At 41.2% G+C, this 25,417-nt stretch overlaps 1 protein-coding gene across 2 annotated transcripts in view; it reads right to left on the bottom strand.

Annotated features, from left to right (window-relative positions):
* Positions 1-2,301: 2,301 nt before the first annotated feature.
* Positions 2,302-25,417, bottom strand: part of LOC120787360 (CD151 antigen-like) — a 28,267-nt gene continuing 5,151 nt past the window's right edge. The window contains exons 2-9 of one of the 2 annotated variants that reach the window (XM_040123497.1): positions 25,173-25,257; positions 20,192-20,383; positions 9,153-9,227; positions 5,668-5,772; positions 4,121-4,279; positions 3,802-3,888; positions 3,579-3,674; positions 2,302-3,180 (exon numbers count right to left, since the gene is read on the bottom strand). In XM_040123497.1, coding sequence (XP_039979431.1) covers positions 3,615-3,674; positions 3,802-3,888; positions 4,121-4,279; positions 5,668-5,772; positions 9,153-9,227; positions 20,192-20,383; positions 25,173-25,256 — 762 coding nt within the window. In that variant the 5' untranslated portion in view covers position 25,257 and the 3' untranslated portion in view covers positions 2,302-3,180; positions 3,579-3,614. Of the gene's footprint in view, positions 3,675-3,801; positions 3,889-4,120; positions 4,280-5,667; positions 5,773-9,152; positions 9,228-20,191; positions 20,384-25,172; positions 25,258-25,417 lie in introns of both variants that reach the window. The other variant, XM_040123296.1, reaches the window with a different exon arrangement.

Here is a 25,417-nt window from a genome sequence, read left to right as displayed (position 1 = left end):
TTTACATTCATTACCTTGTAGGTAACCCTAAACTTACCCATAAGGGATACTTACCTAGCCTTACCCTTTACTCGACCCCAGTGAAGACAGGGACCATTTTAGCTCACGATAAATGTAACTGCTGTGAAACCAATTTAGGAGCAACTAGAAAATGTGCTCAAGTAGAGTGCAGACCTCCGCCAAGGCTAATGTCAAATAACATACACCAGACTTCAGAGGAAAAAATTCAAAATTAATAGTAAATGATCCAGATCTGAATCAAAAATTTAATGGGTTCTTCCCCGGCCCATGCCACATCCCTCCACCAAGTTCGGTGCAAATCCGTTCAGTAGTTTTTGCATAATCCTGCTGACAAATAAGCAAACAGACCGAAAGACAACCAGACATGGGTGATCACATAACTTCCTTCACGGAGGTAACAAATTCTTAACCTCAGTAGTTAAGGTTAAAGTTGAAAATTATACAAACCATAGCCCAAATTAGACACAGGTTTCTGTACCCTAGGGTTACCTTGCCCTTGAGTGACCCCTTGGAACGAATGCCTGGATGTTCCTCCTCCTGTCGTCAGCTGCAGACGAACTGTAGCACAGCTCGCTGTTGTCTGTTTGCCCTGTAGGCGCAGAAATCTCATCACCTCCCAGGACAGAAGGTTTAAGGTGAAGGGTGTACAAGGGCCCCCCCCCCCGGACTGAAAATAGCATACCTCTCTGCTGAACGGCCCAAACAGGCCGAGGTGCAGCGGGTGACATGGGCATCCGATGGACAACTGCTTAGAGCGTATTGAAGGAGATATTTTTGAAATGTCACGCACTGGCATTATTAACATACCCCTCGTGTTGGCCTGTATGCGGGCCGTCACATTAAGCAAGCAGAACAGGCAGGGAGGCCTGCACGGCTGGCAAGGAGGAGCTAGATTTATTATGGTTTTCATCATCAGGGCACAATTGCTTGGGACACTCTGGTTGTTCAAAGGCTTGTCATAATTTCTGTCATCTATTTAAAGTCAAACTCCGGCAACAGGCGAAGGCGACGGCTGTGTCAAGAGCAGGGCAGACGACTTGCATTCCACAGATGTCCGCCTCTTGGAAAAGTGTAAAATTGCCATGTGTTGAACTACTTTCACTCCAATGGAAACATTAAATGCCGAATCCCCCCATATGAGGAGGAAAAGAGAGAGAGAGAGAGAGAGAGAGAGAGGAAAAAAAACCCCAAAAATCACCCGCTCATTTTGCCAGGGATGACTCAGCTTTCAGAAGGTGAGCTGTGAGAGAACCCTCAAGGGGTACTATGACAATACGAGCTGATTTCTGTCGTTCCATTTGCCCGTGTGCCCCTGCTAAACGACGGGGAAATGTTTTTCACACCACAAGCTTCACTAACTGAGAAATGGCGTCATTTGCATTGTTAGCGGTCCCAGTGGAAACGAAGTAGTAGCCTGTGGCTGCGAGCTGACCGGTTGCCGTTTGACTTCCTTACGGCTCGTGACATGGAACACCGAGAGGCACATTTTTTGGAGGAATCAACAACGTGTTTCACAAACAAAAGGCAAGCAGGTAAACTTCAATGACCAAGTGACATTTGTCATTGTGCACACACATAAAAAGCCCCATTCACCCCCCCCCACAAACACTTTGGGAGACCATATTAAATCTTGAACTAGAAAGAGTGTTAGTGTGTTTGGGGAGGGGGTAATCCTCAATAGCCTCTGGGCGTTTTGCACACAGTCTCACCAGCTGTTTTCATCAGTGCCGTGTTGTGTAGGTGAAAGCCTGGCGGGTGCTGCCTCCCTGTGTTTGCACACAGTAACTGCTGCTGTTTGCAGTAACGACACCGAGGCACCGTCACTCTCAACAATACAAGGGGTCAAATGAGCTGGCCTTGAACCCCGCTGCTGAATAACTCCCATTACAGGCCATATAGGTGTAGGAATAGCTAATACACTCCAGCGGCAGCTGTCGGAAATATGGCTCACATCCCAAATCTACGTCGCTCCGGTGCAGTAACATTAGGGAATTGACTTTGGGTTAATACACTAATGCACCTGTAAGCTGGCGCCAGTTGTGTAAGGGCCACTGGTTACAGGCGTGTGGTTTTGTCTTTACACAATAATGGTTTATTCTGGCAGTTTTTGGGATGACACGACCTGATAACTGTGAGGTGAAGGACGCTGCTCAGCGTTTGTGCAGTACTGCCGTTTAAAGTCACTGAGGGAATTAAAAATGTAGACAACGTTCGCGTGTGTTAACTGCTGCCCAACTTTTGCTGAGAAAGCAAACAGAGCAGAAGAAAGTGTATGGTTGACTGATGTTTATTCAAAGTAAAATAATTCCTGGATTATCACAAAGACAGAAATACAGCAGATTAATTTAGTGCTGTCTTTGAGTCAAACAGGAAAAGGTCATTACTAACAGTGAGAAACTATCATTTTCTACCACGTGTTTGTTAAATACAATCATATATTTATGTTCTATTGAAAAGCAAAATCTTCATTCAAGAAAACAAACATCTAAAAAGAGATAAATCAGTAGATAAGTGAATAAGGCTGGAAGTGATACAGTAGGTCCTTGCAAAAAGTTACGGTTGTCGACTTTGGCATCGGTGGATAATCCCGCGTATAAAAAAGAAGACGGTAGAATCGAAAACATGAGGCACTTTCTTATGAGCAAAATTAGTGGCACTGCTTGTATGTATCGTTATCACAATCACAAAATCACTTCATTAACGTCAGCCTTTGCACCTTAGAGTTGTCATTCAGTTGTTGTCATTCAATAAAATGCTGGCTTTACTCAAATGGCACAGTTATGTTGTTGAGAAATGCACCAAGGTGTGTACCATCGCTCTGGCAGACAATATGTTCTTAACAGGTGTTTAGGTTTGATTAAAAACACGATCAAACACTGACATGTCACTGTGAAGACATATTAGGCATTAAAGGCAAAAATAACATAGGTTCATAAGAAAGCACCTCAGGTGCTACAGATAATCATCATTTTACAAAGTATAAAAACAAACATTTCAAAAGTTCAAAAAGCCACAATCGAACAAAGATTTAAAATGCATGACTGGCTAGTTAATGTGGAAACAAAATGCTGCTGCAGATGAAGAGGGCCCCAGAGGTGCGCTTGTTAAACCGTGCTGCTGGGAACGAGAGGCTGCTGGTGCGACCAAGATGAAGACTTTCTGCAAAGTGGCAGTTTTACTCCACTGATCTTTACACCACTCTCTGGTGTAACACCTGGTCCACACATATAAATGTACATTGAGGGAATCAGAGTGGAAGAAAACTACAATGTTTTAATCCCGTGGAGACTGTCCCACACTAATTAACACAATCTGTGCTAAAATTCTCATCAGTTTCTCTCAGAGGCTTTTTCTCACAGCGCTGTGATCTTGAAGATGTAGCTGAGACTGCAATTTAACTGCCTAATTACTTCAAGAAACCTTGTAGTGTTTTTCCACCCTTTGTTTACCAAAACGAGACCCTCGTATGTGCAATTCGATCCCTTGCCAAATTTTCCTTCCCCTGTGAGCACAGCAAAGAAAAGAACCTATGGGCTATTTGAGTATGAGCAAGTTACCTCCTTCACCCACACACTTTTCTTCTTTTGCTTCTCTTAGTACGGCTCTGCCTTTAGACTTCGATATAGGCAGCATGTAAACACCATGCCTATGATCTGGGGATTGGATGGAGGGGAAGGAAAACATAATTTAACAAAGCTGCAATCTCCATGGATATACTGCACATTTATTTAGTCACTGTTTGCAAGTTAAGCAAGTGGATGAAAAAGCAGAGTTGCTCACCTGTACACAGGCAATCCCAACACCCACTGCCCCAATGATCTTCAGATGGTCCAGGATGAATTTCTCCAGTTTAGAAATGCAGCCACCCTAAATGAAAGACAAAGTCTGTCTTCATGTAGCATCAGCTGATGTGGGAGTGTTGCTGGAGTGTCAGGGCAAACACATGTTATGTATACAGTTCGGTTATGTCGCCTCTTCTTTCTCTGCTAGTCCTACGCCACAAAGTCTCTATACTGACATACTGAGACATGACAGAACTGCCGGTCTCATACTGAGATCTCAGCCTATCCGACACCCCCAGCACCGTTCAGCGTCTCACCTCCACCTTGTAGATGTTGGAGGGGTGGTCCCTGCGGCCGCAGAGTTCAGTGGGAGTCTTACAGCAGCTGTCAGGCACCTCCCTGTGGTTTGAGTCTCTGGAGCGGATCCAGATGCTCGCGGCCCAGTCGGATGAATTGTTGCTCCCACAGCACTTGAACTGTCATGGGAGACAGAGGAAAAACACGCGTTTTAGCTTCACAGGTAATTGTAGTCGTGGCAAAAAGTGTGAAAGACGGATAAACATGAAACATGTTGATATAAAACAGAGACTGTTTTATATCAACAGCACAAGATCAATACCGCACTTCACTAAAGCAAAAACAAGCAAAGCCCAGTGTAATTTGGAATAGTTTGACATTTTGGGAAATAGGCTTATTTGCTTTGTTACTGAGAGTTATATCAGAAGATCGATTCCACTCTGATGTCTGCACTGTAAATATGAAGCTACAGCAAGCGGCCATTTAGCTTAGCATACAGAGTGGAAAAAGGAGGGAAACAGCTAGCACGGCTCTTTCCAAGGGTAACAAAATACGGGACTATTTCTTGGCAGGGAGCAGTGACGGGTCTACTGATTGTCTGGCAACTGATTCTGATCAAGAAAAAGTCCAGCACATAATGGCCGGGAAAAACCACAACATGACATTTTTGAACTTTGGCTTTTGTACGGATGAAACAAACGAGATGCAGTTGGGGTTAATAAGTGCAGTTGAAGTGTGCTGGTAGGTGGATTTTGTACCGTAGGACAGAGCCCGATTAGCTGGTTCCAGTCTTTGTGCTAAAACAAGACAACCGGCTGCTTGCTGTATCTTCATAGCTAACGGACAGACATTAGTGAGGTACCGATCCTCTCACATACAGTAACTCCCGGCAGGAAAGCAAATAAGCAAATTTAGCATATTGTCAAACTATTCCTTTAAAAATGAAAGGGCACCAAGTCCAAACAGATGACTCTAAATTGTACAAAATAAAAAGTTTAGAAGAAAGAACAAAGAATAAATGTTGACATCTGATATCCAGGGGCTTCTCATACTTGAAAAACTGAGCATAAAATATAAAGCAACTGAAGTCTCAGCTGCAGCTTTATCCATTCCTTAATGGGCTGTCAACTGGTATAAGCAAACGAGAGGGTAAATTACAGCAAAGAGTGCAGACATTTCCGTCCTGCTTGGCTGAACTCAGAGGGACTAGAATCGGATTTGTTCTAACTCGCCCCCATCACCAAAATCTCTAATCTGACGGGACGATAGGTTACCAGAACTCTGTCGAGTGAACGAGCCACATGAGTGTTCATGTGACTTTGGATAAGATGCCTAGGTTCATTTGTAATATGAGGGTATGGATGCAAACAACTTCCTAAATATGTCCAGTTTTCCAATGTTATTTTGGGTAAAAAAAAAAAATCTGGGGGGTAACTGGACTCTTACAAGTAAATATCAGTTGTCATTTCAAGAGTTTGTGCTAAAAATAAGATTAAATTAGACTCCAACTGGGTAAAATTGGTAGTTATATCCATCCAGCTATCCATCTGGGTATGCAGACACTTACCTCCTGCTGCAGCTTGTCCACGGCCATTGTGATGTGTTCATTGGACTTCTGCTGATACTTCTGGATCATGGTCTCCCTCAGGTTCTGCTTCAGCTCCTCGTTCAACTGCTCAGACACAGAGACACAGACAAGGGCACTACATAGCGACCCAAAAATCTCGGGCCAGCACAGAGCATGACCATTACTGATTAATTAGTTGGAACTGTTGATTTTGCCACTGACGATATAGCACACAGGTTTTAATCGCATCATCATGGACAACAGTTCAAACAGCAGACGAGCGGACGAGGACGACGCCGGGGCAAAGACAGACGACGTCTGTGTTTTTTTTGTTCTCTACACCAGTGGCAGAAAAACGCTCGCTGGAGGAGCGGGAGGGCTGGGGGGGCTCAGTTTCCATGGCAACAAGCCAACTGGGAAACCACTGTAAATCAAAGCGTAAAGGAGATATCAAGGGAATGAATGATGTAGAGAGGAAGGGAGGATGGAGAGACATGAGACGGGGAGGTGAAGACAAAGAGGGAAAGGAGAGGAGAGGAGGAAACAGGATGGATGGGAGAGCTTCATCTTTTTATTTTACCTGTTGACAGGACACACTGCGGCAGTGAAGTGAAAACAGCCATTTAAATGGCTCAAGGTTTAAAATGGCTCAATAAGTAGAGACAACAGATGAGGGAGTTACCAGCATCATGGAGCTGCATTAACCACATAAAAAAATAAAAGCAACCATGAGTTCAAGCCTCAGATCAGGTGATGGCTGCATGGCTGTGAAATCAGGATCGGAACCAATGTCCATCGGCTGAAGGGACACGCAAACCCTGCAGTTTGAGTCCAACGAGGACCAGCAAGTATCAAGAAAAGTAACAGCAGCCGCGGTTTAGAAAAACACAGGTGATGACAGGTCAACGTGCGCCATCCGCATGCAAGGAAGGTAATAGCATCTGTTGTTTTCACACTGGTGCCACCTAAAGACAAACCGGCAGGATTTGACTTTTTCATAGCTGGTGTTCGACATCTTCTACATTTTAAAATGTAGAGTTCTGTTCACATGAGCATATTTTTTGTTGAATACCGGTAAGAATGCAGTTCACACTGTACAGAGAATACCTTCATGTGACTTAAGTTCTCCAGAAGTCTCCTTTTAGTTACTTAGAGAGTTAAAAAACAAAAGCCAAAAGAGAAAAAAAAGCAATGTTGTACGGAGTTGTGATTGTTACTAAATATCTTAAATACAATTGTGGGTGTCAGTAAAACCATTCACATTCCTGTTTGTCATTTCACTTCATTTCACCTCACTTTAATGGCCACACAACCAAGGTCAGTGGAATTGCTTTGGGTATAGCATTTAAAAAATAAAATAAAAAAAATAAAAAAACTCACTCAATACACAGTGTCAGCAGCACAACATATAGGCAGATATAACATATTACACAATAAATGATAGTTGCAGTATCCCAAAAGAATGAAGAGCTGACTGTATCAGAATGCAAGGTGCAAGCATAAGAAATTAAGAGGATTCAGATTCAGAATTCAGAGTATTCTTAAACCTGGTTGTTTTGGTGGACAAGGACCTGTCGCATCTCCCAGAGGGCAGAGGCTGAAACAGATTTCAGGTCCGTCGTAATTTTGCCTGCTCTTCTGATTACACGCTTGCTGCACAGCGATTCAAGTGATGGGAGTGGGGAGCCGAGGATTTTGAAGGACCTGTTGACGGGTTTTCTGCGAGTATAGGCTTCTGCACCAAGCTGTTACAGATTTGGTGAGGATACTTTCAGCGACAGCTGTGCGAAACTGTAGGAGGATTCTGTGTTCCACTTTGAATTTTATTTTTAAGTTGTCTGAGGAAGAACAGTCTCGGCAGTAATTGTTACTTCCTTTGCCTGAAGGAGGCAACACTGACACCTTTAGGGTGTAAATGCTGCTGCCGCTGTTACTTTCCTTTACGATAGGTGGAGCAGGTTGGAGCATACAGAACTGTTCCGACAATGACGGCACAGCTCCCCCCTTGTGGAGAATTGACAGCTTGCTGAACGTGAATAAGTGTGTTTGTGAATGAGTTACAAGCAGGCTCCATGAGGGGATGTTTGGCATCTTGAAATGAAAAAGCGAATGCGCAGTTCTCACAACTAATTGCCAGAGAGAGAAGCGAGGAATAATGAGAAGGGAGGATGAACAGAGGGAGAGAAGAGGGGCTTTAGAGATTTCAGCGAGAATCTTTCGAAGCGAGTAAAGGAGAGTTTTAGGAAGCAGGAGAGAGCCGTGGAGTGACTGCTCATGTTCAGACGAGCTGTGTATTATGAATGAGGCGGTTGTGATGATAGCAGTGCACCTCTGGACTGAGAAACGTCCTGGTACTGAGCTACAAGCCACCAGGCTTTTAAAGACTAGTCAGGGAGGATCCGATGCTGGTAGAGAGCTATGTCATGTTAATATTGCACGAGGAAAAAAAAACCTCTCTGATTGCAGCTGCTTGCAGGGCAAGTCAGTATGACTGTGCTGTTAAGGGCTGAAATGCGCCGCGGGAGGTTTGTCAGTTTTAGTTTAGCTTTTACCGTAACTACTCTAAGTGAGATAATAAAATAATCACATGCGCATTTAGTTCCCATTAGTGCTAAACTCTCTTTAATCATTAACCCGCGTCACTAGAGTTCTTCCTTCCTTTGTTTGCTGAGGGAACGTGCAGTAGGCGAGAAGAGCTCTGTTTGAGTGTACTTCAGTTCAAAATCATAAAATGTTTTTAAATGACTCTGACACAGTGCATTCAGCCTCGTTATGCGTACTACCGGAGGCATTTTTCATTCCATTTGGACCTAATGTACTGCGAGTAATATGGCCAGTCTGATATTTGTATTTTTAACGGGCCATCCTATATTTCCTCCCTGCGATCTCATCTATCACGCCGGTTTTGTCGCGGATGAAATTACAGCGCAGCTCACACCACGTGGGAACCGAAACATTTGCCTGTGTTTTATTACAACTCTTTTGACTTCATGCTCGGATTAGGAGGCATGGAGGATTTGCCAAGCATGCTCTGATTTTTTAGTAGAGTACATTTTTGCTTCTAAACACACAGATGTCAGGTTTTATTATCAGACGATGATTTTCTGTATTGTGGTAGACTTGTGTCCACCCACAACAGTTTTCTTTTTTTGTTGTTTTTAAATTCAGTGACAATAAACAAAATTTGATTAAAAAAATATGTATATCAGAAGACAAAGAGAGTAACAGTACTCATGAGATTCTCTGACCTTTGCAATTTGCCAACACATTTCAGATAAAACTGTATTATTAATTAAAACAAATTCTAACCATCTGTCTAATTTTAAATTATGCTTTTTGTCAACTGAAAATCAGTATCTAGTTTTCCTATATTTCCCAGTTGCTCCTCCATACAACCTAATATAAAAATCTCAGGATGCATTGTAAAACATATTTGAACATTTTTTTTTTTTTTTTTTTAAATTGGCCCAAGGGGAGGGGGTTACCTGCTGGTAGTAGATATATGCCAGGACGCCAGCCAGGATCTCCAACAGGAAGATGCACAGCAGCAGGACAAAGTACTGTTGACACAGGGAACAACAGAGGAGAAGGAAATGCATTTAGTGGATCCTAATGTCCTAATCTTGAGTGGGAGCATTCAAAGTCACACATGCATCACAGCTAGAAAGGTAGAAAGGTACAAAATAGAAGGAAAAAAAAATGCAGCAGCTGTGGAATGGTCACAGTCTTTTGAGCTGTTAATTAGATTAAATTAAGTCTGTGCACTGTAGGTTTGTACAGCCATTCGATAAAGGAGTGACTGAAAACAAACAATGCTCATAAATACATCCTGACTGCCTTTAAATTCAAGCTAGGTTTCACGATGATGGCACACAGTGGCAATCTGAGTAGATTTTGAGCAGATGGTGTGTGGCATTGGAAAAGTGACAAAATAAAATATACTCAAAACTCAAAAGTAAATATGCATACTAAAAAAAAAAAAAAAAAATGCTTTATTTTTTTCCTGTGTGCTGTTGCTGTCCACTATTCTCCCAAATATGCAAAGCACAGATGAAGCACAGGAGCTGCTCACAGATGGGAAATATCTGAAGTAACTCTGGATGGTGGTGAAACAGCTCCAGGAAAGTCTCAAGACATTATGCTTTTTCTGGCCACTTGGCAACAGAAACAAGTTGTGAAAACAACATCGACATATCGTCACCTTTTAAGTTGATAGTGTGAACCTGATAGAAAACAGCTTTTTAACACATTCAGCAGTTACAAAGCAACGAGATCATTCATTTGGTGTCATGTTTCTGGCCACCTGGCAACTGTAAGTCCAATATTCACTGTCTTTTAGCTCTGTTTCTGGTCTCTACCTACTTCTGAAGGAAATATCTGGATCTTTAGATGCTAAATGCTCCACTATGTTCACCACCTTGTGTTTAACTGTGTCTGTCTGCCGTATGCTGGTTAGCAGGTAGTGTACTGTTGGTTTTTAAAGGTTTTCTGCCGCTGTGGCCAAAAAACGACGCAATGATAGTTACGACAGTGAACCGACAACAGTAAAGTTTTCACATTGTCACAATGATTTCTAATATAGCAACTGCACTGACAGTATGCTATAAAAAGTGCACGGTAAATGCACTATATACAATTAGTGTGAAAATATGGAACTAGAACACAGCAACAGTCTAAATCTTCAAGGGTAGCATGTGGCAGGCCTGCAAAATGTTTAATCAATGAGCGTGATGGTGATGATGAAGATTTCAATTCAGCATGGCTAAAAAAAAACAAAAACAAAAAAAACATGAAAAATCATGTAAACTGTCAAATGGATCCTTGAACACTGAAAGGTGCAGAGTTGGCCAACAAGTTGCCTGAACAGACGGTTTTGTTAGTTCATCAACGGACATGGGGTGTTTCTGGTATTCTATCACCTTCACACATGTAAATATGCAGCAGTCACACACAACCACACCACCAATAACCGTCTGAAAAAAGGTTGGCAAAAGTAGGATTTTTTTTATTCATCAAAGCTGACGTTCTGGATTGCATTACAATGTACAGGTGTAAGTCATAAACCGGCAACAGTAGTGTAAATTACGTGTAAAAGTTTGCCAGCACATAAAAAAGAGGCTTCACAACAGATGACACATTGAAATTAAACTCCTGTGCGTTTTTTTTATTGGTTCTATTCGTTTTCCGCTCTTCTGCTCACATTGAGTTTGTTAAAGCCTGAAACTGCAAAACGTCGATTCATCGCTCAGTGGCCATCTCTCACACTCTGTGCCTTTAAGTGAGGTTTTGCTCTTCAGAGTTTATCGTCGGTATCTGATTCGTGAGCAGGCCCATAGCAGTTAGAGGGAAGGTCTCCATTTCAAGCCAGTTTTTTTTTTTTTTTTTTTCAGAATTAAAGACAAGAAGAGATATTATCGGTCCCAAACCTTGACCCAAATTCCTCTGGCCTGCTTCTGTCAGAAAGAGAAAATCAGCCCGGTAAAGTGGGCTTGGTCCTTGCTTCGATGGCTTGGGCTGATTAAATCTCTGGGTTGCTCTGAGTCTGAATGCCGAGCAGAAGCATGGCCACAGATGTGGATACTCACAGGTAAGAAAAACTTAGATGAAACAATTAACTTCTAGTGACAGTAAACTAGGAGAGTGACTGCGCCCAGTTTCATAATCCCGCTCTTTCCACACTTCGTGACGGGGCGTGGCGCTACAGTGTAAACCTGCCTCGGAGCTGGTTGAGGTCACAAACGCGACAGACGACGCCTGACCACACCCAGCTGAGGTGTTGGCCGTGGTCAGAGGTTCAACAGACTTAAAGGACCAGTATACTCTGTCAGATTTGCCCCCTCCCCTCACACCTTTCCCACGTGGAGCCAGGCCGACCATTTCTCCCAACTTTCCGGAACAAACGATCGAACATTTGCATTCACTTCACGCGACGATTGGCCGGCTGTGGGGAGGTTTGAACTTTCTCTCCAGCGTCCTTCCAAAGCACACAGATGATCAAATAACAAGTGTTTAAATATGAGAAGAACGAGGAAGCAAGTAGAGAACAACACACAAGTTGTACAACGCTGAAGCACGGCCACCGTAAAAGTTTCAACAAAGACACAACGACACAAACGAGTTCCAATGTGAGTTAGTATAAGGCCAGTGTTTCTGAGACTCTACCATACTTATGTTCTGTGGCGTTTCTTACTCGCTCTTTCAAATGCAAACCCAAATGCATGCACACACACACACACACACACACACACACACAAGCGATCATATGCGCACACACGGACGGACACACACAAACAGACACGCACATTTTCACACACAAGCACACACAAATACACAGCCTTTGCAGACTGATCCCGCACAGACAGTGATGTGTACAGGGGGTGACAGAGGACCTGTTGTTGGCTGTGGGAGCCTGAGGCGGCTGAATTACTGACTGCAGCGATGTCAGAGGACTCCTCATGATCCCAGGCACGCTCTCTCTCGCAGACTCACTCATTTTACGTCTGAGCCGCCGTTATCCTCCTGGGCGACCTAATGGCACGGCATAAATACTGTCAAAATGACTCTCAGCAGGTTCATGTGTGCGAAACCTCTTGTTTTTTTAAAGATCCGCATTGTGTGTGCCACAAATATCCAACATCACCTGGTGAGCTTGGACTCATCTTGCTGAGATTGTTAGAAGATATGTTAAGTTCCTTTGGCCCTTTGTGGAAGGAACGACACGTAACTGCCTCCAGGATACACACACTTGTATGCAGCTCCATCTGCGACCGGGTTTCTATTTCAGACTTCATTAGAAGTGCACTACTGCCTTTACAACTACTGTGCAAGCAGGAAGTCAGAGTCACGCCGAAGGTGACTTCAATCAGACAGATAAGGGTCGGACACACAGTGGTTTTTGAAGGAACTCAACCTCTGACCTTTTCGATGTATGGTGGACCTCTTACAGCTCGTCAAACAGGAACTTTAAACCAACTTCAACTTGATGCAGACTCTATTAATGTGTGTCCAGGAGCTGGTGACTGTCAAACTGACTTCAGACTGGCTGACTGGCAGTGGAGCGATCAGTTTTTCCTCACATATCCCCACCTGCCTGGGGCTGACCTAGCCGTTTGCCTCTACTTTTCCCAACTTGTAAAAACTTGATGTGATTCATTAATCACCCGCTGAGCTGAATTAGACAGATCATGAAATATCTCATGTCTTTATCAATCTAGTTACTAGACGACAATTTAAATAATTGCCTCCCTCAATAAATATGCTGCCTTTGCAGTCTTATGTAGCGGCTCTGCTAGTTTTCCTAGAAGTTTAATATTGTTTCATAAAAGTGCATTTATTTCTTCTGACATTCGCAGAGGCACTTATTTTCATTGCCAATTTTTTCTGATTATTGTTCTTTCAATAACTGCATCTCCAAGGTGGCATCTTCATATTCCTTGTTTTGTCCAACCAATAGTGCAAAACCCAATAATATTCAATTTACAATGATATAAAACAGAAAAGCTGCACCCCCTTCACATTGAAGAAGCTGCAACCAATAAAATCCAAAGATGGTGCAGATTAATATTCTGTTTCAGCTCTACATCAAATCCTCCCCACAGGTGCCAGAGAAAAACACTCCGCATTAATGCTACATTCATATCTTGTCAGATTTATTGTAAACTCTTGTCGAACTTACCGTATACTGCTGTTCATATCAGCCTACTGGTAGTGACTACAACTAGGTATGATATGACATTTAATTAGTATCTTCCATGTGTTCTCGCAAACTGTAAATGTGTCAAAACAAGTGGAAAACACCACATTCGACTCACCAATTCCAGCAGTGTAGTTGGATGATTTTAAAATAAATAAATAAGATGATTAGTTTTATTCATTACAGAATACAGGCGAGAGATGTCGGCTGCAGCTTTATGGATGATTTGAAATTCATAAATAAAAGATTTTGGATGAAGACGTTCTAACGAGTTAAAAATGCTAATGCCTCCAAGATGTAGCGGCAAGATGTCGTTGCATAAAATTTGCGTCTTTTGATGCATGATATGAAGTCAGCATAGCAAATACTCTCTCACACCCACACACCCAGACACACCGACACACCCACACACATACAAAAAAACAAAAACTCCATTATGTTCTCCATCTTTGGCAATCTCTTGCCCCCCCATGACAAGTTCATTCCTTCTCTGTGATTCATGGATGTAATCTCAACTCTTCAAGATGCACCATGTATTTTTTTTTTAAAAACAACAAAAAACAAAAAAGAAAACGTAACAGACACATGCAGTACACACACAGAGAAGGTGTGCACAGATTTTACTAAGAACTAACAATGAACACTACAGATCATATAACCTGGACCACCGTTAAAGAAAAAAAAAAAAAAATCTTCTTTACTCAGTTATTTACACACACACAGACAAAAACATCCCCAACCTGGTTATATTTTTGTTATTCAACCTTATGTAGAAGTTAATGTAAATCAGCAGTAATCCATTTTAATATCCTTTTTCACACAAGACTGTACCCAGAGCTTTTCGTCCAGCTCTTCTGCCCGTGTTGAACCCTAAAAGATTGTCCTAAGAAAACTGTCTTGTGCAGCCGAATGAATGCTTGAGGTTCATGAGCAATGATCATAACTAAGTCATGAAAGACTCATCAGGTTGCGGAAGAGGCCAGCCGCGAGCTGAGCAGCCTGACAGAAATTCTCCTTAACCTTTGCTTCTGCTTGCAGTTCTGCCAGCCCATTGCCTCAGAAAAACAAAATACAAGATAAAGAAAGAGAAACGCCAAATGTAGTTAGATAAGAAAAAAAAAGAGAGCAAAATGTAGAAAAATAGAGATGCTGAGAGGCACTGACAAGACAGGCTGTGAGACTGAATTTGTCCATATATTTGACATATCGAACATGTTAACAGCTTGATTGGTATTAAAAATATTAATCACCTGCTGTCATACATTTTTAGTCATATTCCTTATTTTGACACTAGGGCTGCAGCTAATGATTTTTAGTGTCCATTAATCTGTTGATTATTTTCTTGATTAATCACGATCAGTCGTTTGGTCAATAAAGTTTCAGAAAATTATGAAAAATGATCCCAATTTCCCAAAGCCCAAGGTGACGACTTCAAATGTCTTGTTCTGTCCAGTTAAACAGCCCAGATCCCAAAAATATTCACGAGAAAAAAAACGACTCACAACGATTAATGAATTATCAAAATAGCCAATTGTTTTTCTGTCAATCGATTAATCAATTAATTGACTAGTCACTGCAACTCTGACACACTGACATCCTACCCACTATTATTTTAGTAAATGGCCTATCTTTAAATACTGTTCTCTGTCTCTTTGTCGATTTATTTAAACCCTGTTTGTGACAATGTAGCCGTACTGTATAATATACAACAAAACTGAGTACACACCCCTGTGCAATATCTCTAAAATGTCAGGGGCCAAAATTTTACCATCTTAAAATAATTGTATTATTTTTAAATTGAAATGTAGGGTATTTGATCACATGTATAATTAAAAACAGACACGTTAGATTACATTAAAAATACAGGCCCCAAAGTACAGCCTCAATGCAACAAAAGTGATCACACCTTTGATTTCAAACTGAGGCCAACTGCATGAATAAGGTTATAAAAATAACCCGTGAACACCACAGCTTCCTCGGTTTTGGCCTTGGCTGTGTCTAATGCAACGTGGCTCCACATGGCGAGGAACTGCCTGAACAAGTAAGAAACCAGATTGTGAGACTTCATAAAAATGAAAGAGGGTACAAGAGCATCAGTAGGCTACTGAACATAAGCAGAAACACAGCTGCAGCAGTGGTTAGGAGGTACGGGAAGAGGCATACCATCAATAACAGAAGGTGCAGAAAAAACGACACCACGCACAATTTGCTATTTACACAACCTTACATTGAAAAACAGATGGTTAAGTGCTTATTATTATCTGTGAAAATCTGTCTCTCAGTGACTGATGAGACAGTGAGAAGGGCATTGCACGCAGTCAACCTCTAAGAAAACCAGTGCTCACAAAAAGACTGAACTTTGCCAAAGCACATAGAAAGAGGCCTGAGGAATATTGGCAGCACATTCTTTGTTCAGATGAAACCAAAATAAATTTGTTTGGATCAGATGGGGTCCAGCATTTTTGGCGTGGACCTGGCCAGGACTACCGCAGTGACTGCACAGCGCCGACTGTGAAACACGGAGGAGGGACTGTGCCAATATGGGGCTGCATCAGTGCAAAAGGTGTAGGGGAGATGACATTTATAGATGGCACTAGGAATGCAAGTTTGTCTACCCAAATACTAAATGAAAAAATGACTCCCAGTCTCGAGAAGCTTGGAAGGAGAGGAATTTTCCAACATGACAATGATCCCAAACATACTGGACAAAAAAAAAAGAAAGGAAAGAAAAGAGGAAAAAAAGAAAAATCACACGGGCGTTTGTAAATAAGAAAAAAGTGAAAACTGTGACCTGGCCAAGTATGTGTCCTGACTTAAATCCAAAAGAACAACTTTGGAGTATTTTAAAGCAAAAGGCAGAGCAACAAAACCCCTCCAACAAAGAGCAGCTGAAAATAATCACCCTCGGACACTGGCAAAACATCTCTCCACAGATTTGTGCACGATTGGTTTCATCCGTGCCCAGGAGGATCGAATCTGTTATCAAAAATGAAGGCGGACATATATAATATTTAAAAAAATCAAAGGTTTGAACCCTAAAGGAATCTACTGACTTTTGTTGAAGTTGGTTCTTTAATATGGACCTTTCATTATAGTTTAAATAGTCAAACATTTCTGTTTTTCAAATTAATTGGCGTTATTCTTCTTGGGCTTTGGCTAAAGACAAGTAAAATTGTAATTACTTAATATTTTGGAGATACTGACCAGCGGTGAACTCAGTTTTGATGTATGCTGTACATAAACTCCTAAATTAGAGCTGAAACGATTAGTTGATAGACAGAAAATTAAAAACCCTATGCAGTGTTGTTTTTTTCTTTTTTAATATCATCTTAAACTTGATACTTTCTGGTTTTGGAAAGTTTGTTGGACAAAACAACTGAAGAAATCGCTTTTTGCTCAGGGAAATTGTGATGGGACATTTTTTCAGAAGTTTTTTGACATTTCTTAGACTAAATGATTAATCAATCAACTGAGAAAACAATCGTCAGTTGCGGCCCCGCTCTAAATAAAAACCCTTAAGTTATAATTATAATAAATTTGAACTTGTAACTTTATTTTAAAAAACAAAACAAAAACGTTTTTGATAAAAATGAAAGAGACATAGAAAGAGAGAGACGGGCATGAAGAAAGATAAAGAAAGACAAAAAGAAGATAAGGACAGAAAAGATGAACAGACAAAGTGAGAAAGATAGAAAGAGATATGTGGAGAGAGAGAATGAGAGAGAACTAAAGAGAGAGGCAGAGAGGAGACTGAGACACACTCAGACTTTAAACTGCATGAAGTCAGTTTCTCCACAGGTGGATCCAGCCTCTGTTAGGGCTGCTTTCCAGTTGGCTCCCTCATTTGGAAGGAAAAAGTTTCTCCCTCCTCTCGTTTGAGCCATTACACTGTTCTGTCGCTATTCTCCTACAAAACAATCAAGCTGTGTGTTTGCAGACACACACCACACCCCTCCTCCACTGGGAGAGTTTTCCCTCTTTTTTTCCTCTCCTTTGTCTCACTGACCTCTCTCTTGCTTTGTACAGTACAAAGATCACTAACAGCCTGACACAAACGTCTGATATGGCCTTCCCTTTAATCAAAAAGCAACTGCAGCGAGCTTATTTAAGCCTTACAGCTGGCGATGCTATGGCCGGATCAGCTTTCTTGTGGTTGAATTTGTTGACCTTTAGTTTACAGGACAGTGTCGCCAATCACCGCTGCTCTTGTGTACACTTCTCAGCAGGTGTCAGGAACTCACCGCAAACAGGAAAACAATTAATCTGCTCCTCTTCCACCGAACACCTCCGCCCTTATGTTCGCCCTCTTTAACAATCTCGATAGAATCTCTCTCCTTGCCGACGAGTTCACCCCTGCACCGGGATTCGTCGCCCTGATCTAAGCTCTTCTGGATGCGCCGAGCGTTTCAGCACTACACAGCAGACAGGAGAAGAGGCGGTGCACGCATCTCGATTCACGCACAAGTGCTGAGTTAGAAATCAAATAATCTGGACAAAGTGGGGACTTAATTTATTGAGTACAGGTCTGTAGACTGTTCACTTGTGTCTTAAAGCCTCAGAAAACATTACCTCTCATCCAAAGAGTAGAATACCAGTGGCACACTGTAGTTTTAAGTCAAATGAAACGGGTTTTGCCGTCTTACTCTTTAGAAAGATTTTTATAAAATTATAAAAACCATTTTAAAAATAAAACTACCTACTCTTGACTGAATATTTCTCTATTTTCTGACTACTGTTACAGCTATTACATTACATGGGAGTACGCAATTACAATTATATTTTCGTCGGACATTTCAGTCGTTACGAAATGACTGAGCAAATATACGGTTTTGGAAATAAAGTACGAGCAGACGCAGAAAGTTATTGTTTAATTTGACCAACTGTAATTTTCTTGTTTTTTTAATGAGAAAAGTTAAAAAGGTAATTAATTACATGTGCCATAACTTTGTTTGAGATGCTACCGTTGTTCTGTAGAAACTTCTTGCTACTCAGTGAATGCTTCATATAATGTAAATCTACCTGTGGGAGCTGGCTACGTTTCGGCATCTGCCTCGTCTCAAGCTGAAAATATCTGGCAGTGCCGAAATTCTTGTGGACTCGTCTCCGGTGAAAGCTGTATAATGCCAAAGATGACGCATGTTCTGGCAAAGCTTATGAGACACAAATAATTGAGCTGCGCCCACAGTGATATGCCTGTATAAAGTCACCATGTTGAAATGTGTGGCTGAAAGCCTGGGCAGTGTGTGTCTGTCCATGAGAGTGCGCACAGTACCGTGTTTCTGTCTGTGTGTGCACTTTGAGCTGTTTTCAGTGCCGTGCCCGTGTCTCTATTGGAAAAACCCTGAGCTGGGCCTGTGCACAGCATGTGCCAAATCAAAAATAATGGACGCACACTCTCCTGCGAAGTATCTGTTTTGTGTGAAATCAAGTGAGGCTGACGGCTTGGCCTTGATTGGATCTCAGCAAGTGAGTGTGTTTCTTGAATGATAAACCTGGTTATGTTTTTTTTTTTTTAATGGTTTTCTTTGTATTTATTTGTGTTATTTTGTTTATTTGAATACGTTGAGGTTATTTGACTCTTGAATTGTATACGTTTGGCAGTTTAAGCTTTATTTTGTTTCTTGCTTATCTTTGTATTTGGTGTTTATATAATGGTTTTATTAGTATGCTGCCTTAAATGTTGCCCTGTCTGTGCTGCACTATGCGCTCACCGAGACGAATTCCAACTTTCTTGTAATAGCAATAAAGTTAACTCAATATAGTAAAAAGCTCAAGGCTAAAAACTTAAGGACTTTATTTTTATCTTATGAAAATATGACATTTTTTTTCACCGACCAACCAACTAATGTTTCTCTGTCCCCTTTTGTGGTGTTTTTTCCACATCTTCTGGAGCCTCTAGAGAAACTAAAACTGGTCACGAAAATAAAGCTGTCCTCTAATGAGGGGTGGCATTGACGGGAGAAGAAAAAAAAAAAAAATTACTAACTGGTTGTGTGTGTAGGTTTGGATTCTGGCAACCAGTTTCGTTTTGGATCTGGTTAAAATGACCAGTTTCAACGAGGACTGGATTATATCAGGTGTAGTTAATAAATGTTAATTCCCTAACAGCTACACTAAAACTTTATTCTGTTGCTTAAAGGGCTCTCTCCAAACCACCGACTTTACTCTGCCAAAGAATGCCTGTGAGTGAAAAGTCACTCGACCATGAGCGAACTGTGTTTTTGCTGTAGGACAGAGTAGAGACTTTTCTCTAGAGAAATGATCTAGCTGATTGCGGCACATTAAATACACGAGAGTATTCCCGTTCAACTGTTTTATTTTGAGCTCAAAAACCTCATAATTCTGAATCAGAACCTCCAGTGTTTGGATCAGGTAGTTTGTCAATAATCAGGTGATAAGAGTCAGCACTGATGTTATTTCAATGTGTCAGACCAATCACCATCAATAAACATTCTCTGTTTCAGATCTTCCGCCGCTCAAATCATTTTCAGGTTGTAGCTGCAGGTTGTGAAAAGGAAAGGGGCGTAGTTTAATTAATGTTAATGTTGATTAATTTAGCAGCTACCACTAAAAACTGTGGTAGTTCTGGCTTTTCGCCCAACAACAAATGATCACAGACCTAAACTGAGTCTTTGAGCTGTAGATGTTTATAACTTTAGTTACTTGCAATTGATAGAAGATCAACTTAATGAGATTAAGTTTATCATCTTCCCATCCCACCGTGTTTGGTTTACTTTTGTTCAGGTTGCAGAGCTCCAAGTGATTTCTGTTTCACACACTTTCACAAACGTGCAGCTTCTATTATCTCTCTACCCCGACGCGTTCTCTTACCACTCGCAGCAGCCTCCTCTGCTCCTTGAAGGTGGCGCAGCAGCCCAGCACGCCTGTTACCATGACGATGGCTCCAGCCAGGACCAGTATGTAGGCGGAGGCAGCGTAGGTCTTGGAGGAGAGAAGGCTGATGTAGTCGCTCTTCTCAACCAAGGTCCAAACACCCACCGCCATCACAACGCCCCCTGCCAACTGGGAGAAGAGCGCATGATTAGAGTCTGATCTCTGCCAGAGACCGACACGGAACAAAAGAACCAGGACTTCGGTCCCTATAACAGCACAATGTACAACGCCGCGGCGACAAAAACCGAGAATGACAAAGAGGGTTTAAATTATTTATCACCTAAGTAAGCTTCAAAGTGATAAAGGAGGAGCCTGAAATTAAAGCTGGTTAAATGTGAACTCGGAAAAACGACCCACTGCTGCCACACAAGATAATCCGATGTTGAATCAGTTAATGCTGCCACATATTTGTGAATGAGGGCTGTCACTGCTTCCGCGACAGGTTTGCTAAAAAATATAAACTACAGCTGCAGCGATCGGTCATTTCACCGATTAGTTGACTGAAAGAAAATGAATCTGCAACTACTAATCTTTTCAGTTATTTCAGCTTCTAAAATGAGATGATTTGCTTCTTTTCATTGTCATAAATGGCAGTAAATCTAATACGTTTGGGTTTTGGACTGTTGGTCAGACAAAACTAGCAAATTTAAGGCATCACCTTTCGCTCTGAGAAATGGCATTTTTTCACATTTTATAGATTAAACGATTCATCAAGAAAAAAAGCGGCAGATTGATCGATAAACAAAACAATCATTAGTTGCAACCCTTCCACTTTTTTCAAAATTGCAGAACAGTTGAGGAATAGGCATTTTAAAAGGTTTGAAGATGCAGGACTTTAACCCTGCCTTAAGGTTTAATGTCTGGGGAATTTTAAGACCACAAAAGAGACTAACTGTAATCAAAACCAAACATAAAAATCAATGCTTCAACCCATTATATAAAAACTATCATAGTCCAATATCTTCAGCATCATCCATGCCAACAGTTAAAAAGAATATGAGGTAGGTTAAATCAATATGATATTACCATGAGGAGTCAGCAGATGGTGCAGCACTGCAACAGAAATCTGTCATCACGCCAAAGCCGTCAATCTAACAGCTTGCCTAATTTAGATTTAATTTATTAGGGAAGATGACGGCCACAGAAGCTAGACACTGAGTCAGACTGCACCACACCCAGAGACAGTGTGGCCGGAAAACACACAGAACAACAGTGCTGAACGAGATATTTCCATCAAAAGTCTGTACTTACAAGTAGTATTTTAAAAAGGTAACTAGAGTGCTTTACTGATTACTTAACAGGAGCAGTATTTAGCCTCATCACCTTCTCTTACAATACTGTATATGTTAATTTTTTCAGTATGTTTGGTTTTAATTCCAACTTCCATTGCAGTTCGCAGTTCATGCGTGCACAGCACAACCTGATAACACAGCAGTGGACACGGTAACTTAATGTTGGAGGCCTGCAGCCTGCAGGTCTATCCAGAAAAGTGATTCTTGTTGCTCATGACCACTTAAAACAACAGCTACACCAGACCCTCGGTCACCGGCTGTGAACAGTTCAAGAGAAACATTTGTTTGCCTTTAAGAAGGTTTTCAACGTAACCGCTTAAGACACTGAATCGAGAGAAACTACCGACCAATTTACATGGCACATAAAAAGTGACAATATTAAACAATACTTTTAAAAACGTCACGATAAATTAATCTCTCTCTCTCTCTCTTTTTTTTTTTTAAATACATAAAGCATCTCACAACTCTCCGAAAATCATCTTGCTACCTGCATAAAAGATTGTGGCCCAGCAAACCACAGAAATAAGTAGCAGAAAGTGGTTCAGTCTCTGCAGGGACCGCTCCGTGGGGTCGACGCGATGCTTGTTGTATCTGTGCCTACCGTTAAAACTGAATGAACCCCAGGAATTAGTGAAATCCTGTCCAGAGGTCATTGAGAGCATCACAGGGGAAATTCAAACTTTGGTGACCCCCGGTGGCAGCAGGAGGTAACTGTGTGTCAGTGCATCTCCCCGTTCATGAAATCTACAGGTGTATTTCTTTTTCTTGGAAAATATGTTCTTTGCAGTCCTTCAACTACTACTTGTGCATGAGGGGACGACGTTGGTTTTTGTGATAAAATTTTCAAATCATGTCCAAAAAATAAGTAACCATAACTGATTAGACTGATATCTGAAATTAATGATGCTAAATACAGTGAATACGCTCTCTGTTAGCTGGATGACACTATTGTTTTCAGTGTCTTCATGCACAAATGTTTCTGCATTTTATCTGATCTTAAATGCCTATGTATTTTTTTAAATCATGAATATCATCGTAGCCCCAATGTTATCCTTGGGGCTACAATGATATTCATAATTTAAAACCACTGCTGGCACAATAAATGCTTTGTTTAAATTTCAATGCACTGCGTTGTTCCCTCAAAGTTATCTCCTTGGCCTTCAAGATTACAAGGTTTGTTTATGTTCAGGAACACAGCAGATGTGTATTTGAGGTCAGATGGCCACGCAAGTTTATTTTCCCATTTACAAGTCAATCTTTTCAATCAATCTTATCTAGAAAGCAGAGGTCGGTGCAGAGATTGTGTTCGGAAAATGTATCATTGATCCGAAATTGTAAAAAAAAAACTTCAACCTGAACCCTGAAGGGAGGAACATGTTTTCAGGTTGTAGCTGCAGGTTAAATGAAAACAACGTAACCCAAACTGAATTGTCAAGGTTTTTACTTTTCCCTAATTAATCTTTGACTATCGTTGAAATACATCACCGGATCTACTAATGTTATTTATCAAGGGACCTGAAGTTTTCTCATACAAATCATCCACATCGCAGCCTAAATGGGCCACAACACATCAAAAAAAAGGCAGGAAAAATGAAGGAACAAACAAAACTCCATCTCATCCTGCTGGAACACCTGTAATGCCTGAGCATGCTAAAAAAAAATTGATTTAATAAGCATTCACTTGTTTGTTTTTTTTAACTCAATTTGGTGTCTTGAGTCCTCCTCAAAATTCTATAAAAAACCAACAGTACATCAATAGAAAACAGGACATTGTGACCATATGTTACTCCTGAGGTAAATGAACAGCTGCCACTCAGCAAAATACATTATAGTGTTGCAGCGTGTTCATTTTGTTGGCTGAAGTTCAGTCCGGAAACACTTTACTTGCAATAGACGTGATGCATGCAGCTACGGTAAAGTATTTTGGGAAAAAAAATGATTTAATCACAAGAGACAATGGAAATAACTGCAAGGCAAAGGTCTAAAGATTTGATTCGGTTCCAAATTATCCATAGTGTTGTAACTCTGGCGTTTGGCACTGAATGGGCTCAGAACAGTTTGAGAAAGATCGGACTCTTAGGCAGACAGATGATTATCACATATGGGCAGAGCTGTAAGTGCGATTTCACACTGACACTGAGTGAGAATGAGACAGACAACCGCCCTTTGCTGAGAGAACGGCACATGCAAATTAGGAAATCGGTTATCCGTAGTGCTTTCCACCTACGTTCTTGACACTGGAAAGTTCTGAGGAACTAGGCCTTGAATGCATCTCCTGTGTCCTCTGTAAAAGAATGCAACTTGGATGTGGTTCTATTGACATCTGGAACAGCAGCCGGCATTTTATCCGTTGACCTGAACAAAAATGCTTCGGTGAAGGGGTTCAGAAAGAGTTGTATCAGCTAATTCTTTCTATTTACGACAAATGAAAAAAAGCGAATCACTCACGTCTATATGAAGACATACTGTGTACATGCGTATTACTGTTCTTTTGTTGAGAAAGAAAACACTGTATTTTATAGCTTTGGTTCGTTAAAACTATCGTCTCATCTTTATCAGGAATTGGGTCGGATGTGTTTTCTGAATTGCTTCTAGTTTAATTAATATCACAATCTGGGCTGTTAAGGATGATAAATGATCAAGACCATCTGTGGGACCTTTGTTGCATGTCATACCCCTCTCTCTCCACATGTTTCCTGTCGCTCTCTACACTGATCGTCAAAATAAAAAAGGCATAACTGTCAAAAGATATCCCTCTATCCATCAGTCATCTTAGCTGAAGTGTGGACGATCCACATTGATGAAAATAAATGTGTTGAGTGTCTCATTTTGAAATCATGAGAGCGTAAAAGTAAAAGGAAAGTGCCTGAGAAATTCAAAGTTTCACACCAATCCAATGAGGGGCCTATTATCTCAAAACCAAGTTGGATCAGGTTTTAGATAAGGGCCCAATTCTTCCCTGCACCAGTCTTGATGGCAGATATATCGAACAGTTTACAGGAAATTCCCGTTAATCACCGTTCGGGTTTTACTTTTGTGGTTTTGACCACCAAAGTGACTGCTGAGATCTGGGAACGTGATAGAATTTCTACAGTGAAGTCAGAGCGGTTAGATAATAAGACGGTAAACGGTAATTAAAGTTTTCTTTAAACAATTTTGCCAAATTATCTTAACCACTTTATTTAGAGGTAAAACTCGAAGCGTGTGCAACCGAAATGCCACAGGAACTCTGTGAGTGACAAGTACCGGTCAAAGTTGAAACAGGTCTGTCAACTGAGGTGCTTGCTTACAATGAACAGTCTGGCCAATCACTTCACTGTTCTCCTTCGTTTTCTTATCCAAATACAGTAAGGCTGACCTGGGGTTTGTTTCAAACTCGTCTGGCATCGTTTTTCGGCCTCGCTTCGCTTCAAGATCTCAGTAGGTTCCTTGGCGATTAAAACGTTTTTACGACCAATAAAACATACGGTCAAACCAACACACAAAAGACCCAGGTTGCATTAAAAGTCACATAACCAGATCGTGCATGTTGTAGGACACACCTGCATTTTGGAAAAGCTCAGCAAATGCACTCGGGGAGTTAGGGCCTTCGTGCAGGCTCAACTCTGCCTGAAAAGGAAACTTACCCAAAAAAGGAAGTTGAAAGTAAACAGGAGGTATTTCAGGCAGATGGTTCCACATGTTTCCTTTTTCTCTTCATAGACCCCCATGCTGCAAAAGACAACAGATCTCCGGTCAGTTATGACAATATCATACAGTAGGAGTCGTTTTTAGTCAATACAGTCAACTTAAACTTGTGATCAAGAACCAAAATCTTGAGCTTTCTCACAAAGACATGTGATGGCGCAGATAAATGTGACCATCGTGACTC

This window comes from Xiphias gladius, chromosome 1 (assembly GCF_016859285.1).
Source record: "Xiphias gladius isolate SHS-SW01 ecotype Sanya breed wild chromosome 1, ASM1685928v1, whole genome shotgun sequence".
In the NCBI taxonomy this organism is placed as follows: domain Eukaryota; kingdom Metazoa; phylum Chordata; class Actinopteri; order Istiophoriformes; family Xiphiidae; genus Xiphias; species Xiphias gladius.
This window is presented reverse-complemented; position numbering and strand designations above follow the sequence as displayed.